This window comes from Capronia epimyces (genome assembly GCF_000585565.1).
Source record: "Capronia epimyces CBS 606.96 chromosome Unknown aczIQ-supercont1.11, whole genome shotgun sequence".
NCBI lineage: Eukaryota > Fungi > Ascomycota > Eurotiomycetes > Chaetothyriales > Herpotrichiellaceae > Capronia > Capronia epimyces.
The window spans coordinates 743,758-757,131 of NW_006912914.1; the positions used below are offsets into that span (position 1 = coordinate 743,758).

A 13,374-nucleotide genomic window follows, 5' to 3' on the forward strand; every position below is an offset into this window, starting at 1 on the left:
ACTTGGAACGCGTACTGAGCAGTTGGGCTGGGATGGTGTACAGCTTTTATCGCGTCTTGAGAAGAGTCCTCCATTGCTGGGGGCAATAACAGGGGAGGATATGAGATATGAATATGGTGGCAGTGAGTGCTCTCGCAAAGTTGAGGTGCAGAGATGAAGATCATGTCATGGCACCTGGCTGCGCTTGGGGCTCCGCACGACGCGCAACTGACCGCCATGGTAAAGAGCAGGGCGCGTCGCACTGCAGCATTAACTCCCGCCAGTGCCAGTGCGGCTTGGCTGAATCCCTGCACGCCTGCACGCCCACCAACACGAACACCACTGAGTCACTGACCGATCCTCCAAATGCATCTCGGCTGCCAGACAGATGCCAGGTGCCAGGCACGAGTAATTATTGCAATAATGAGATGAGATGATCGCCTTCGCCTCCTCCATACTCCATACGGCGTACACATATTGTCACCACTGCATTTTGGACGCTCCCACAGACCTCCTTCACGACGTGCTCCTTCCTCCTTGCTCCTTGCTCCTTCCTCCTTCCTGCCGCAGAGAGACGTCATAGCCATAGTGTCGCACGTGACCACATGACTGCATGGGACTGCACGGGACTGCACAGCTGCACAGCTAAACTGCTTCCGTTCCTGCACCTCTTCTCAGTCGTTTTGTGCTTCTTCCCTCTTCCACCTCGATGATATCCCTGTGTACAGACCTGCCAACCTACGCCGGCAATATTCAATATTGTTGCAGTGTCTGTCTGAAGCAACCGGGTTGACTGGTTTCTTGATCGTGTCAGGTTGGCAATCTGCAATCTCGATGGCAATCATACATGTTTGCAACTAATCTCCGCAGTCCCTCGCGACTCCAACGCGAAAGCACGTGACTGTCGCGTGTCTCCTTTATAATAGCACGTGCTTTAGTGCCTGGCTAAGGCTTATAAAGACGTCGAGGTACTTCGACGCGCGTATATACTTCGTACTGATATAGTCTGACGAGCCCCCGGGCCCCGTTGAAAGATGACAAGTCCTCCTTACAATCACAACCGTGACACCAGGCTACCTTCCGTCGTTAAGACGGGGAGTTCTGATCCAGTTCGGTAACGATGATGAAGCCAGAACCAAGCAACAGAGAATCACCGGTAGGGACCTCAATGTTCCAACTCACGTAAAGTATATCCTCGAGGTCAGCCTTGTGCTTGAGCACTTAGTCAAAATATTTACGCACTATCTCAAACCTAAAGAGTCAAATCCTTGATGTCTGTCCCGATCCCCTTGTATGCATGTTTCTCGACACGAGAATGGCCGATTTTTATAACACTGTAAAGCAGTTCATATCACCAGTAACTTCCCAGTAACTTCCCAGAGACGCCGATATCGATCATCAAGCATCTTGCTCATCATTATTACACATCCTCTTGTATCTCGCGTTTGCGTCCTCTTGTGCCTGCTCCCTTGAATGGGCTCTTCGAATGTTCCGTGCTTTATGAATCATGGCGTGGGCTGACATTACTTCCCTGAACAGCTGCAGCGGATTTAAATAGCCAGCCCAGGCACGTAATCCCCAGGGGCCACCTTGGTATCGTTTCTGAGAGCCACCCATAAAAGCGTCTTCGTCGCCAGCGGACTCGACGGCATGATATCCCTGGGCTCGGAGGATGGGCTCTGAGTCTGAGATCTCGTAAGGTGTCGTGCGATAAGCGTAGAGAACTAGGAAGGACAGTGGCACCATCTGCACGCAGATCACCATTGTTGGAAGACCCATCATTACGTCGATATAGGTCATCGAGGCCGAGGGCGTAAGGACTTTTGTTCCTGTAAGAATCAAGAAAAGTATCTGGCTCGCTGGTTAACATTTTTCTTCAAGCTCTTTTGTCCGGGAGATACTTACCTTCTCCACAAGAACTACTCCCACAATCAGCTTGAACGCCGTCAGCTTCAGTAGCGGTCTGTGTTCAGTCATGTATTCCTTCAGGTTGACGTAGAATTGTAGGATGGCGTTGACTGCCACTGACGTTGACAGGGAGGTAATGACTTGAAGCTAATCAACTTCGTTAGACTAAATCCGAGCATGAAATGAAGACATCATAGTACATACCCAAATATGCGCGAAATGAGCTGCGGTACTGTCGAGGCAGTAAACATGTAGTGACTGGGTCACCACTTGGGAGACAGCGGCAATCCAGGTGATGACTGGATATTGGAGCACGGAATACCATGTCAACTAGAACCAGGTAATCGGTTAGTTGTTCGATCAGTGTTTGCGTTTCTGCTGCTGCAAGGCTTACTGTCAAGAAGGCAATCCCGTTCCTCTTCTTCTTCGGCTGCCATTGTCTCTTTACTTCTAGCGAAGAAAAGAACTCCACTTTATCTCCATCGCTGGGAGCCAGGTAGTCACAGAGTAACATGAGGAAGGCATATAACGCCACACCCTGAAACACCTCAGTGAACCCCTGGAGATAGACGTAGGAGTTGGGAAAACAGATCGAGATGAAGGATAAGATTTGGTAGGAGGGAATGAGATTGCAGATTCGCATGATTCTATGAACGATTCCGTTAGCATCACAGAGTCTGATCAACTCTATCGTGAAGCCTTACTTAAGTTGTTCGTCGGGGTTGCTCATGTGCATCGCATGTCGTCCCATCAGGCCCAAAATGGCAATCAATACAACGGCAGTGCAACTGCCGGATACGATCATGTTAAAGTGGTAGAAGGTGAGGTTTCCCACGAAGGGGCCACCACCGACTAAATGGCATGTTAACAACACCATGTCATCTTTGTCGAGTCATGGAGCAATCACTTACTTTGTTCCAGGTGGTCAGGTAGAGGACAGCCGAAGCTGCCAGCGGCTGTTGATCTTGGTCCTAGAAGGGGCATATTGTAGGGTTGTTGGATGCTAAACCGACGACACTTGATAAATGACTTGTTCGAAAGAAGATGAAGTGCAGGGAACGATTGAAAGATCACTCACCTTATATCTTTTACCACAGTCCAGATCTACACCCAAATTTGATATGATTAGGGCCCTCGCCCATCCCCAGTCTCCACGATGATCAACGTCTTGGCCATGGTAAATGCCCTTTTCGGGTTTGGGGCCATAACCCAAGCTCAGCCCAGGCGCTTTCCGTTGCTTACATAGCCCACAAACATTGCTGATCTCGAGCCCACACATTCAGAGGCTGCTGGAGAGATTCTCGTGGATGATGTATCCATATCAAGCTATTTCGGGTTTCGCGGTTGACAAATGATCGTGCGGCAAGAGAGTCTGTCTGACCCCGACGGCCACAGGTGTCTTCGGAGACGAAGATCTTCGCTCCTTTCCTTTCTGTGAGGGCCCAGCTCGGCCCACTTGTTGTTGAAGAACTGGCCTTGCAAGTGATAGTGGAAACAGTATCGACTTGTGGGGCCAAGGCCAATGCAAAACTTGAAATGGGACTGGAAATATCACGGTGAAGTCACTGACAGGAGGTGCTGAGGAGGAGGAACTGTTTGAATGAAAACACCTCAATGAACTATGTGAAGATACTTGCTTTGAGGACAGACAAGCCTGCACCTTCAACTGCGAATACCGGGCCAAGCTCTGCAGATAGAACGACAACACATCGCTTGCGAGTTGCAGCCTCAATGGAGGCCACGCATTGTGTACAAAATAGCTGCCGATTCTCCATGGGATTTATTTCCCTTGCATGCAAGGATAGTTGAGTAAAGTCATGTTGCCTGGCACAACGGTCCATACAATGTCCCACCCGTTACCTCGGCCCAAGCATCGTTTCCAACGCATCGCCAACACCAGAACACATCTTCTGGGTCGTACTTCTTCTTGACCGACACAAGCCAATCATAGTTAGTCCCCCACCAATCCTTCCTCCAGTCTGGGTCATATGGATCGGCTTCATTTCCGTACGTCCCCATGCCAGGAGCCAGTTCTTTCATTGCTTTCAACTTCTTCAAGGTTAGTGCTTCCTTGACCTGCGCAATATCTTCATAGCCTGCATTGTCAGGCCAGAAATCGATCTGTTGCATCACGACATAGGTCTTTCTCCACGCCGGGTTGACCGAAGTGAGCGGCTGAGGATCAAGGACTTTGCCACCCGCAACGAGATTAAACAGCGTGGCAGACTCTGTCGTGGTCTGCGTACCTTGACCTGATACGAGGGTCTCCAGAAGATTCTTCATGTTGCTTTGTTGGGAGGACAGTGATGTCTTGTCAAAGAATCGCGATGCCATCATGGGCCGGTTTTGGCCGTCCGATATATGAGGGTGAGAATTGTACCATTTGAAGAAGGAATTGAATGTATTGAAGGATGATTGAATGACAAAAAGTGTTCCGTTGTATGGACTCCATTGGTTGACAATTTGCTGGGTCATGGTGTCTTTCGCCTTGTTGATGGCCGCAGTGGAATTGTCGTTAAGTAAGTTGACGAAATTATGTGCGTAAATCAAGGCTCCATCCTGGTGAGTGAGAGCTCCTGTACCCGAGTACCCTGCTTCTACAAGGGAGGGATAGCTGGCCACTATGTCTGCAGTGGCATTAATCAGCTCGGAGCTTGCATTTGGGAACGCGACAATTGTCAACTCGTGCCCAAGTGCCGTCAGTTCCGGATATGCTTTGACCGTCGCCGAGGTCACGACGCCGAATGTGCCACCGCCTCCTCCACGGAGGGCAGCGAAGAGGTCTTGATGCTGACATTCATTGGCAGTGACGAGTTCACCTGATGCGAGCACGACTTCATATTCAAGGACCTGATCCGCTCCCAGCCCGAATTGGTGGCTTGCAGGACCATGGCCTCCGCCTTGGAGGTAGCCTCCAATGCATCCGACCGTCTCCAAAGAGTCAGTAAAGTTCTGTTTCATGAGCAGAGACAAGCACGACTCGTTGACTTACCCGATCATCTCCACCAACCACTATGCTCCCATGTTTGTATGCGAAATTGTACACGTCGTCCCAGACATATCCGCCGCCAATCTTGATGGCACGTCCAGTGTAGTTGGATGGACAAGAGCCATCGGAGGGAGTGTAAGTTTGCTGAAAATGCAGTCCGTCTTTGATGCTCTTGATCCAAATCGACAAACTACCGTATCCTTGAGAGCTGTCCCACCTCGTCAGCACCATGGGCGTAGCTCTCGACTTGGAGGAGCATATCTTACCGTTGAGAAATGTCATGGCCGGTGTTTTTAATCACAAGCCGAACGTCGTGATCCTTGGCGAAGTTGATTCCGGCTGCAAGGTGCTTTGCTCCAGTGGCATTGACAGTATAGACTGGGTAGTTACCAAGATCACACTGGGGATAGTGTCCTTCACCCAGGGTGGCGTTGATCGCAGCACAAGTCTCAATCGTAGGGTAGCTGTAGCCCGTTGGAAATTGTGCCAGCCATGAGTTGGTGGACCAGTTGGCGCTGATTTCCTCACAACGTTCGTCGCTGTAGCCCGCGCCTGGATAGCATGGCTGGGCAATAGGGTGGTTGCGGATGAGTTTTCCATCGACGGTTGCATTGAGCGCATCCCATGCTGAAACTGAGGGCCAGCAGTCTTCAGTTGGGGTCTGTGAAGCCAGAAATCAGATCGAGACTCGGCCAGTCAAAGGTTAGAATGACAAGGACATACACATTTGCATTTCGCAAAGGCAAGATGCGCTCCTCCAAGAATCACGAGGGTTGGAATTAGCATGCCGAAGGTGGAGGGAGTTATGGTTGTACAGTATGATAGCTTCGAGGGCCTCGATGGGAGTTTATCTATCTTGATTCTTCTCAGGGGGGCCTCGGCTTTATATCCTAGAAATCTGCACCGTTGATATGGTCTCTTGTCCAGTTTCGAACCCTCCAATCTGGTGCCTGATTATTTATAGACCAAGGTTTTCCACAATTGTGACCATCAGCGTGAAAAGTAACGAAACTCGTGGCCTCCGTCATCATCAGGTAATTAGGCATGACACAAAGTTATAGTCTACAACAGCTTGGCAATTATGAATCCCAGTTTAGGAAGAGTTTGCCCTTGGACTTGACGTAGGGATTCCCGGCCTATTCCAAGATGGTCAAACTCACGGTACAGGATGCCTGATTGTCAGGAATATAGCCCTGATAGGTATACTGCCTTGCCAAGCTATGGCTTTGTATCTAAAACCCGATCAGCTACGTTACCTGTGGACTGTGTCCACGATTCGAGTTTGGAATAGAGTCTCAGGAACTGGCTCAGCTCGGATACCTTGAGACAACATGACTCGAAAATGCGGACCCCGCTGTGAAATGCAAGGCACACTTTTTCGCAGATGTAGCTGACTGACGCAGCTTGGTGGTTGTCTGTTGGGGCGAGCAAATGGAGGCAACGAAACGGCAATCTGTCTGTTATGGACACCCGCTGCACGATAGCATGGTACGTGAATGTATGTCTTCTTCCTCATCCTCCTAAGAGATATAGTCTCGGTATGACGCCCAAGCTAATCTATTTGTGCTGACTCAGGGTTGATATCTAGCTCTGCGAGCCGACGTTCAAAGCAATCAGGGAGGTAAAGACGTACTGCTTGTCGAAGCAATCGTCCCAACTTGTCTTCCCGGACGCCCAAAATCGTTCAAGGACTTCTTTTGCCACCAACGGGCTAGACAAACCTATAAATCGACTCATCTCATATAGTTTATCACGAACAAATACACGTCGCACTGTATCATTGGCGGAGGTTGCTTGAGTGCCCAGTATAACGAGTGGCCACAACAAGAACCATCGGAGTTTGGGGACCAACAGGCCTTCTTCGAGGAGATTCTGGACAATTTCGCCTTGCATCAGGCAACTGTCTCGTAGTGTAGGAGTTGATGGCAGCACCGACAGGCTTTGCAGGGATGAAATGCAGTATATGATGGTTGCAGCTTGATATGCCCTTCCTATCAAGACCCAGTCTGCTTTTGATCGAGGTTTCGACTCTGCCCACAGCTCGGGCAAGAAACTGTGGATGTTTTGAAGTACATTTTGAGCTTCATGGGGTGTATCCTCTGTGCCTCTCGACTGCTTGAGGGCTTTCGTGGCTCGAAATCGAAGATGGCCGATTGCAATTAGCTGGGCAAATAATCCAGGTGGGAACCTGTCAACAGCCAAATAAGCATGTCCGTGTCGTTGGCTCATGAATTCTAACAGCTGGTAGTGGATGTGAGCCGTATTCAAATTTGAGGCGTGTGACGTGGTGTCCCCCATAACCGCGAGGCTGCCTCTGTTAGTTACACAATAATCCATCGAACAGCGGTGTCATGGGCTAGCTTACAAAAGGCAAGATCGAAGTAGAGGCCCTACACCTTTCGGTTCGGTGAGTGTAGATAATCCACCGCGTAGCATGAGGGCTCTGTGAACCCCTTCTAGGTGACATCGCCAGTCAGCCGGAGTGCTTTGCTGTGCCTACAAACATTAGCATATCGAATTGTGGGAATGAATGGGCGTACATCTATGAGTAAGAGAATCAACATTCCCGTGATTACCGGATCACTGGTGCATTTTTCCTTTATTTTTAGCTCGTCGCTCAGCGATCGGATCATAACACCTCTGTGGCGTAAAAGTTCCATGCCCAAGCTGTGACTCTCGATGGCCGTTTTGCAATGATTGATTTGATGGTTAAGGGACATGCAAACGAGGGCGAGTCTTCTGTGATCAGGAGATGCTAGACCCTTCTGGAAAACTGTCGAGGTAATAGGATAAATGGCGCCATTTGGATCGAGTTCGAGCATTGGCAACAGATTCGGATATATGCGAGTATTGTCTATATCTCTGCGTCAGCGAAATCCAGGTACGTAACTCTTTGACACCAACAGTAGTCCGCAGCCCTCAGAAACACATGGAAGTCTGTCCCGACCCCGCGAGGAATATCAATGGCGGTAGGGGACAAAGCCGGAACCCCGGCTGTTGCTTCATTACCAACACGGCGCTTTCGATTGCGAGCCTTGACCTGTCCAAGAGCGAGCCATTTGAGCCTGACTGGCTTCACACCGTACCCCGGACATGTGATTCCAGACCGCGTACAGCGATCGCATTCAGGATAGGTAAAGTCACAGACTAATGTGCGTCGGCGGCACTCCCAACAATGACTTCTCGGCTCGCCCTGCTTCATCGTGGCGTCTGCGGTGTTCATTGGGGAGAGGAAGTCCAGAGATCGGGGTGTAGGCAGAAGAGTGAACTGATTTCACAGGGACAACCCCGTCCCTTCCTCATTCAGATATTATATGAGCCAAGAGATACCAACGTGGGACGTGAGAGGGGGGCCTTATTACCTCATAGGGCCTTAGGCCCCATAATACTCAGCTGCTGGTCTCCATAGTCGGTGCTAAAGCGGTCTTGGCGTACTGATTGCCCCTTTTCGCTCAAGCGTGATACATGTGTGTAGCTTGTTTCCACGGCCGGCCTAGGAGTGTGTTGCATCATGTGAAGAAAGTCGCTCCCAACATCCTTAGCTAGCTTCCTTGAACAGGGACTGCTGTGCGCACTTCTCACATCAGACCCATTCAGACGCAAACCAATGGAGAGCAGGGTATAGCTAGTGCCGTACTGTGAGAACGACCTTGATTCTGGGCAGACTCGGTTGGTAGGCTTGGTACGAGTATTGGGAAAACTATGGTTTGGATACGGCGGTCTGAGATCCAGACAAGGTTCTCCACCATGGCATGGCCAGCTATCTCACGCCACAGGCTTTACGAAGCAATCCATCTAATGGCTGCTTGAACTGATACAGATGATCTGGAATGTATTGAGTTCAAAGGGCAGCAAAATAACTCCATTGCAGATTAGCTGTGCTCAACAATCTATCGTTCTGCTCTGGTGTCTGAACCATCTCACCATACACACCAAAACAATTCACCCATCAGAAATTTCTACAAATCCAGCCGAGAGGTCAGCACGTGCAACGCGTTCGGTCTCTCGAATTCCTCTTGAGGCTCATCATCTAGTTTCTCCTCGTGGCAGATTGATAAGAAGGCAACTCCTCTTCCAATCTCTCCTTCCTCACCCTCTTGGAACTGCCCTCAAGATGTTTCTCGTTCCTCTGGCCAACACGATTCTCCTCGTCAGACTCGTCCTCACTGTAGTCCTTTGCACTTTGCACGTCTCTGTTCCTGGATCCATATTGGCGGCCTCGATGATAGTCGCGTGTGGCGTCTTGGGAATGAGTGTAATCCTGCCCCAGTTCTCTGTTATGGGCGTCGTATTGCATGTCTTCCTCCATCCTTCTTCGCGCAATTGCCTGACGTTCCACGTGGTCACGCTCTGAGCGGTCGCTCATCATGTTCATTGCACCACCGACGACTGTGCTTAGAAGGCTCTGGCGGCCTCCATTGAGTATTACCGGCCCACCGAAGCTGTTGCAGCGACAACGGCGAAATCCGCATATGTGGCATCCAAGGGCAACGCGCCGACCGAAGCCCGGACCATGTCTCTGTCCATAACAAGGGCCATACCCGGGGCCGTAGCCACCAGCATAGCTGGCTCCTGTGTTGATGGTTATTTGCGGAGTTGTACGTGGATCGTAGCTACCTTGAGGCAGACTGTAGTTGTTCGCTCCTTGGTACATATTGAAAGAATTCTCTGAACTTAACTGTCAGAGAGATCAAAAACAGACTCTTTGTTCTTAGGCCTGTGAGTGTCCAGGCTTTATTTTATCGTGTAGTTTGTTTGGATGTAAAAAATACTTGACGTAGAATGCAGGTAAAGAGACTCAAATGTGGCTTGCGAGATGTACCAGAGAATATATATACCTGAGTACGTATTTAGCGGACTGGCACTGCTGAAATATCCAACACCGCCCCAATTATCATAACAATAATTACAGCTCATTGTTACGCAGCCGCCTAGTGATTCTCCAGAAGCTCAGCCACGGGCGGCCCATGAGAAGTCCCGTATCTGCACAGCATTGGGTTCAACATTGGGTGGCCCTGATCGAGGATAGCATCCTGCACAGGTGTAGACTGAGACGGATCTGATGGATATCGCGTTCCGAGATCTGCGTCTTGGCCGTTATATTTCCCCTTTCTGGGGACATGGAGGCTCCGCAGCGCCCGCGACAATTCTGGCGACCCACGGCGATCCAAGTATCACGGCCCCAACCACGCCTTTCCCAACCTTCAGGGATGCTAGTGCTTATACGGTGTGCTGATCTCGAAATGTTTCCGTGTGCACAGCCTGGTAGATCAGTGAGCCTCCAGCTGCTCCAGCTTAGAGGACACGACCCAGGAGACTCTAGGGATGAGGGGTTGTACTCAAGATTGACAGATCATCTGTGCGGGGCGAGTTGTAATACGCAGATCTGTTCAAAGTCATCCTCGGCCATCCTAATAATAAGGATCTCATCCACGAAGATTTCCTTAACATCTTTCCAAGTTCGTTTAATTTCGCATTCACCTTGCCATGCTGCCAAAGCGTCGTATTCAGCAGCTCGATATTGCGTCCCGTAAGGGCTACGACGCCATCTTCAATTCCAACTTTCTTGAGGACGTTCCAGAGGCCGTTGAGCAGTATGGATGCTCGCGCGTCCTGCTCCTGGCTAGTAAAAGCCTCGCTACCACCACGGACCGGATCTCAGCGCTACAATCCGCTCTGAAATCTAAACTGGTGCATACGAAGCTTGGAATGGGCAGCCACACTCCCTATGCTGACGTTCGCGATCTCGCAACGTCCGTCCAACAACTTCAGATTGACTGCTTGGTCAGCGTCGGGAGCTGCTCCTATAGCGATGCCAGCAAGATTGCGTGCCTATTAGCCGCAAATCTCGAGCCTGGGTTTGGCGTGGACGAGATGGAAGCCCTCGTCGACAGCCAACGAGGAATCGCAGATACCAGGGACGGCCAGCCGCTCGTGGCCCGATCATGCCGCCTTATCACAGTGCCGACCAGCCTGTCTGCATCGGAATGGAACGCCGTGAGTTCCGCTGTCAACAGTCAAGGCAAGAAGCAGCATTTTGGTCGGTGGGAAGAAGGTCAGCCGGACCTCATTCTGATGGACCCTGCGCTCGCCGGTACCAGCCCGGAGAGGTTATGGTTGAGCAGCGGCGTACGCTGTGTGGATCATTGCGCCGAACTACTTTGTAACCCCTTGTCGAGTGAGGCGGGGTTTGAAGGCGTGCAGGCCCACGCTGAGAATGGACTGCGCTGCATGATCATTGGATTGACTCAATATAAGACCGCGAAGAGCAAGAAACCGGCCCAGCAACCTGATGACGAATCACTACTCCGGGCTATCTCTGAATCCCAGTACGGCTCAAGAGAGGCGTTAACGGGCTTGTTGGTGTGGAGGGTTCCGATGGGCCCAAGTCATGCTATAGGACACCAGGTATGAGGATACCACCACTTCAAGTTCGTCTTTGCCCGACTGACCGTGCATTCAGCTTGGTTCAGTTGCTCATGTCATGCACGGGGTGAGTCGTAAAGCAAACTCCCCTTTTTTCCAGCTCAACTAATCACTAGACTCTCCGATTTCAAAGATTACCAGCTGCATCATGCTTGCGCCAGTTTTGCGCTGGCAAGCGGCTCATCTCAGCCTTCCCCACTACAAGAATGCCCAGACCAGAATCCTCGAAATCTTCAATGAGGCATTGGGTTGGCAAGAGTCCTCTGCCGCGAATGCCATAGAGAAATTTGTCAAGACCCTAGGTCTCTCCACCACTCTTCAAGAGGTCAACGTGATATCCGACGAGCAAGTTGAAGAAATTGCCGAGAAGACCATGACGGATGTTTGGGGCGGTGGAAAGCGGCAAATGGAGTTTGAAGACGTGATGGAGGTGCTGAATATGGCGAGAGCATAGATGGCCAAGGTGTAATAGCCATCTGGGAGATGGCCACGCAGTGAAACTAGAATGGTATCCTTCTTTATGTTGAACTCGTTGCTTATCGAGCAAAGTTTAGAAAACAGAGGCATCGAAAACTCGCCTATGTTATTATGCGAGATATGGCCCACCATCTGAAGCAATTTCACAAGCCTGGTCGGTCGCAAGAGGCCAGGACACCACCTGGAAAACCCCTGTGTGCGAAATACCCCTGACCCAACTCGACTGCAAATCCGTAAACGGCATGGCCTTAGGGCCCCCTGAAGGGAACAACGCCAATGTCTCGACTCTCCAGAGTTTCTGGTCCGCAATCACAGTTGACTTGAGCCTCCTGGTTCCTTCACTGTCGGGGAATACGAGTCTCACGATCGCCCCGAGGGGCTCCCCCCCTTAGGCCACAGCAGGCGGCAAATTCCTTGCCGGGCTGCACTAAAATTACGAGTCAGCAAGTCACATCAGCCGCATGGCTCATCCTGGTCATCCCAACTACGCCATGATCGGGCCCATGGCTGGCCTTATAGGGCTGACCAGTCCAGAGTTCCGACCAAGATACCACTAGCCTTGATTGTTGCACCGAACTCTTCGTAATTTCAAACGGTTCGGCAAGCCCTGCGCAAGCTCTCAGGTTGCAGCAGCAATCTTCTTTGCGCAAGTCCTGCAAAAGATCCCGGTCTGCATTCGGGTCCTGACGAACCATGGCTCTGTCGGCCCCTTCACAAGTTCACGCACATCAGTCCATCATCTTGTCTAACGGAGGACTTGGACTTGTCTTGCCGCAGACCATTCCCACTTAGCACGTCACCTTTCCGAATTCGACCCCTGCATACGTGTTCAACACCGGGTGAAAGTGCTGTCCAGTGTCTAGGCAGTGCGCTGCCGGAAAGACCGATGCAGACAAGACAGTCGCCGCGTGACTCTCGCGACGACTCACCGTCTTGAATCTTTCTGATGCCTGTTCTGCCTAGAATGACTCCAGAGGGATTGATGTCATTGGCACCCAGGTTCTCTCGAGAACCTGGGCGTGTCCGCCTTACCTTCGTGCCTTGCCTATCATACTGTGATTCGGGGCCCCATTGGTGGTTCCCCTATCATTTTCCGCTCCTCTGCGCAGGGCTAAAAACTCCGCGTCGCCCTATCCCATGCAGAGGACACTCTCACCTCGACCTTGGCTAGTTATGTATTGTCCTGTCCTTAGCAGGTCAGGCAACGTCCGACTGGACTGCGGTCCCTCGCTTGCATAAATGTGCTGACGATAGGGGTGCGATATATTTGAGTCATCAGGAAAAGAATTGCTTTGGACAATGTCAGAAGCAGGAGATATAAGTCGACAGTAACGGCGGAAACCACCATCCCTCTGGGCATCGCGCAGTCATGATTAAGGTCGCAGTGGTTGGCACCGGCGGGCTAGCCCAGTACATTGTGAATACCTTGGCTACGCAGACCTCCCATCAATTTATCATCTTGTCCAGAAGGGTAGCTATGTCGTCTCTCCCAACTCACAGAGCACAATGGCTGATCGGTCGCAGCCGAGTCCTGGCCTGGTGGCGAGAGGATGGCAAGTACTCCAGGTAAGTTGAGCCGGATTTCACTGTCCCCC

The 13,374-nt window shown here is 51.0% G+C and overlaps 7 protein-coding genes across 7 annotated transcripts in view; 2 read left to right on the forward strand and 5 right to left on the reverse strand.

The window, feature by feature from the left end:
• Nucleotides 1-1,377: 1,377 nt before the first annotated feature.
• A1O3_10316 (uncharacterized protein) lies at nucleotides 1,378-2,871 on the reverse strand (the record flags this gene model as incomplete). The annotated part of the gene is made up of 6 exons (XM_007740406.1): nucleotides 1,378-1,830; nucleotides 1,885-2,034; nucleotides 2,092-2,217; nucleotides 2,282-2,534; nucleotides 2,592-2,739; nucleotides 2,799-2,871. 6 exons carry the CDS (start codon nucleotides 2,869-2,871, stop codon nucleotides 1,378-1,380), a joined length of 1,203 nt encoding a protein of 400 aa, XP_007738596.1.
• Nucleotides 2,872-3,702: 831 nt separating this feature from the next.
• On the reverse strand, nucleotides 3,703-5,662 carry A1O3_10317 (uncharacterized protein; the record flags this gene model as incomplete). The annotated part of the gene is made up of 4 exons (XM_007740407.1): nucleotides 3,703-4,818; nucleotides 4,880-5,084; nucleotides 5,143-5,537; nucleotides 5,600-5,662. 4 exons carry the CDS (start codon nucleotides 5,660-5,662, stop codon nucleotides 3,703-3,705), a joined length of 1,779 nt encoding a protein of 592 aa, XP_007738597.1.
• Nucleotides 5,663-6,460: 798 nt separating this feature from the next.
• Nucleotides 6,461-7,174, reverse strand: A1O3_10318 (uncharacterized protein; the record flags this gene model as incomplete). Its single annotated transcript, XM_007740408.1, has 1 exon — nucleotides 6,461-7,174. One exon carries the CDS (start codon nucleotides 7,172-7,174, stop codon nucleotides 6,461-6,463), a length of 714 nt encoding a protein of 237 aa, XP_007738598.1.
• Nucleotides 7,175-8,906: 1,732 nt separating this feature from the next.
• On the reverse strand, nucleotides 8,907-9,245 carry A1O3_10319 (uncharacterized protein; the record flags this gene model as incomplete). The annotated part of the gene is made up of 1 exon (XM_007740409.1): nucleotides 8,907-9,245. One exon carries the CDS (start codon nucleotides 9,243-9,245, stop codon nucleotides 8,907-8,909), a length of 339 nt encoding a protein of 112 aa, XP_007738599.1.
• Nucleotides 9,246-9,301: 56 nt separating this feature from the next.
• Nucleotides 9,302-9,530, reverse strand: A1O3_10320 (uncharacterized protein; the record flags this gene model as incomplete). Its single annotated transcript, XM_007740410.1, has 2 exons — nucleotides 9,302-9,395; nucleotides 9,418-9,530. The coding sequence occupies 2 exons, from the start codon at nucleotides 9,528-9,530 to the stop codon at nucleotides 9,302-9,304; spliced, it is 207 nt and encodes a 68-aa protein (XP_007738600.1).
• Nucleotides 9,531-10,363: 833 nt separating this feature from the next.
• A1O3_10321 (uncharacterized protein) lies at nucleotides 10,364-11,756 on the forward strand (the record flags this gene model as incomplete). The annotated part of the gene is made up of 3 exons (XM_007740411.1): nucleotides 10,364-11,284; nucleotides 11,340-11,369; nucleotides 11,436-11,756. The coding sequence occupies 3 exons, from the start codon at nucleotides 10,364-10,366 to the stop codon at nucleotides 11,754-11,756; spliced, it is 1,272 nt and encodes a 423-aa protein (XP_007738601.1).
• Nucleotides 11,757-13,285: 1,529 nt separating this feature from the next.
• Nucleotides 13,286-13,374, forward strand: part of A1O3_10322 (uncharacterized protein) — a gene marked incomplete at both ends in the record, with an annotated part of 1,095 nt that continues 1,006 nt past the window's right edge. Inside the window, one exon of the mRNA XM_007740412.1 lies at nucleotides 13,286-13,345. Coding sequence (XP_007738602.1) covers nucleotides 13,286-13,345 — 60 coding nt within the window. The remainder of the gene's footprint in view (nucleotides 13,346-13,374) is intronic.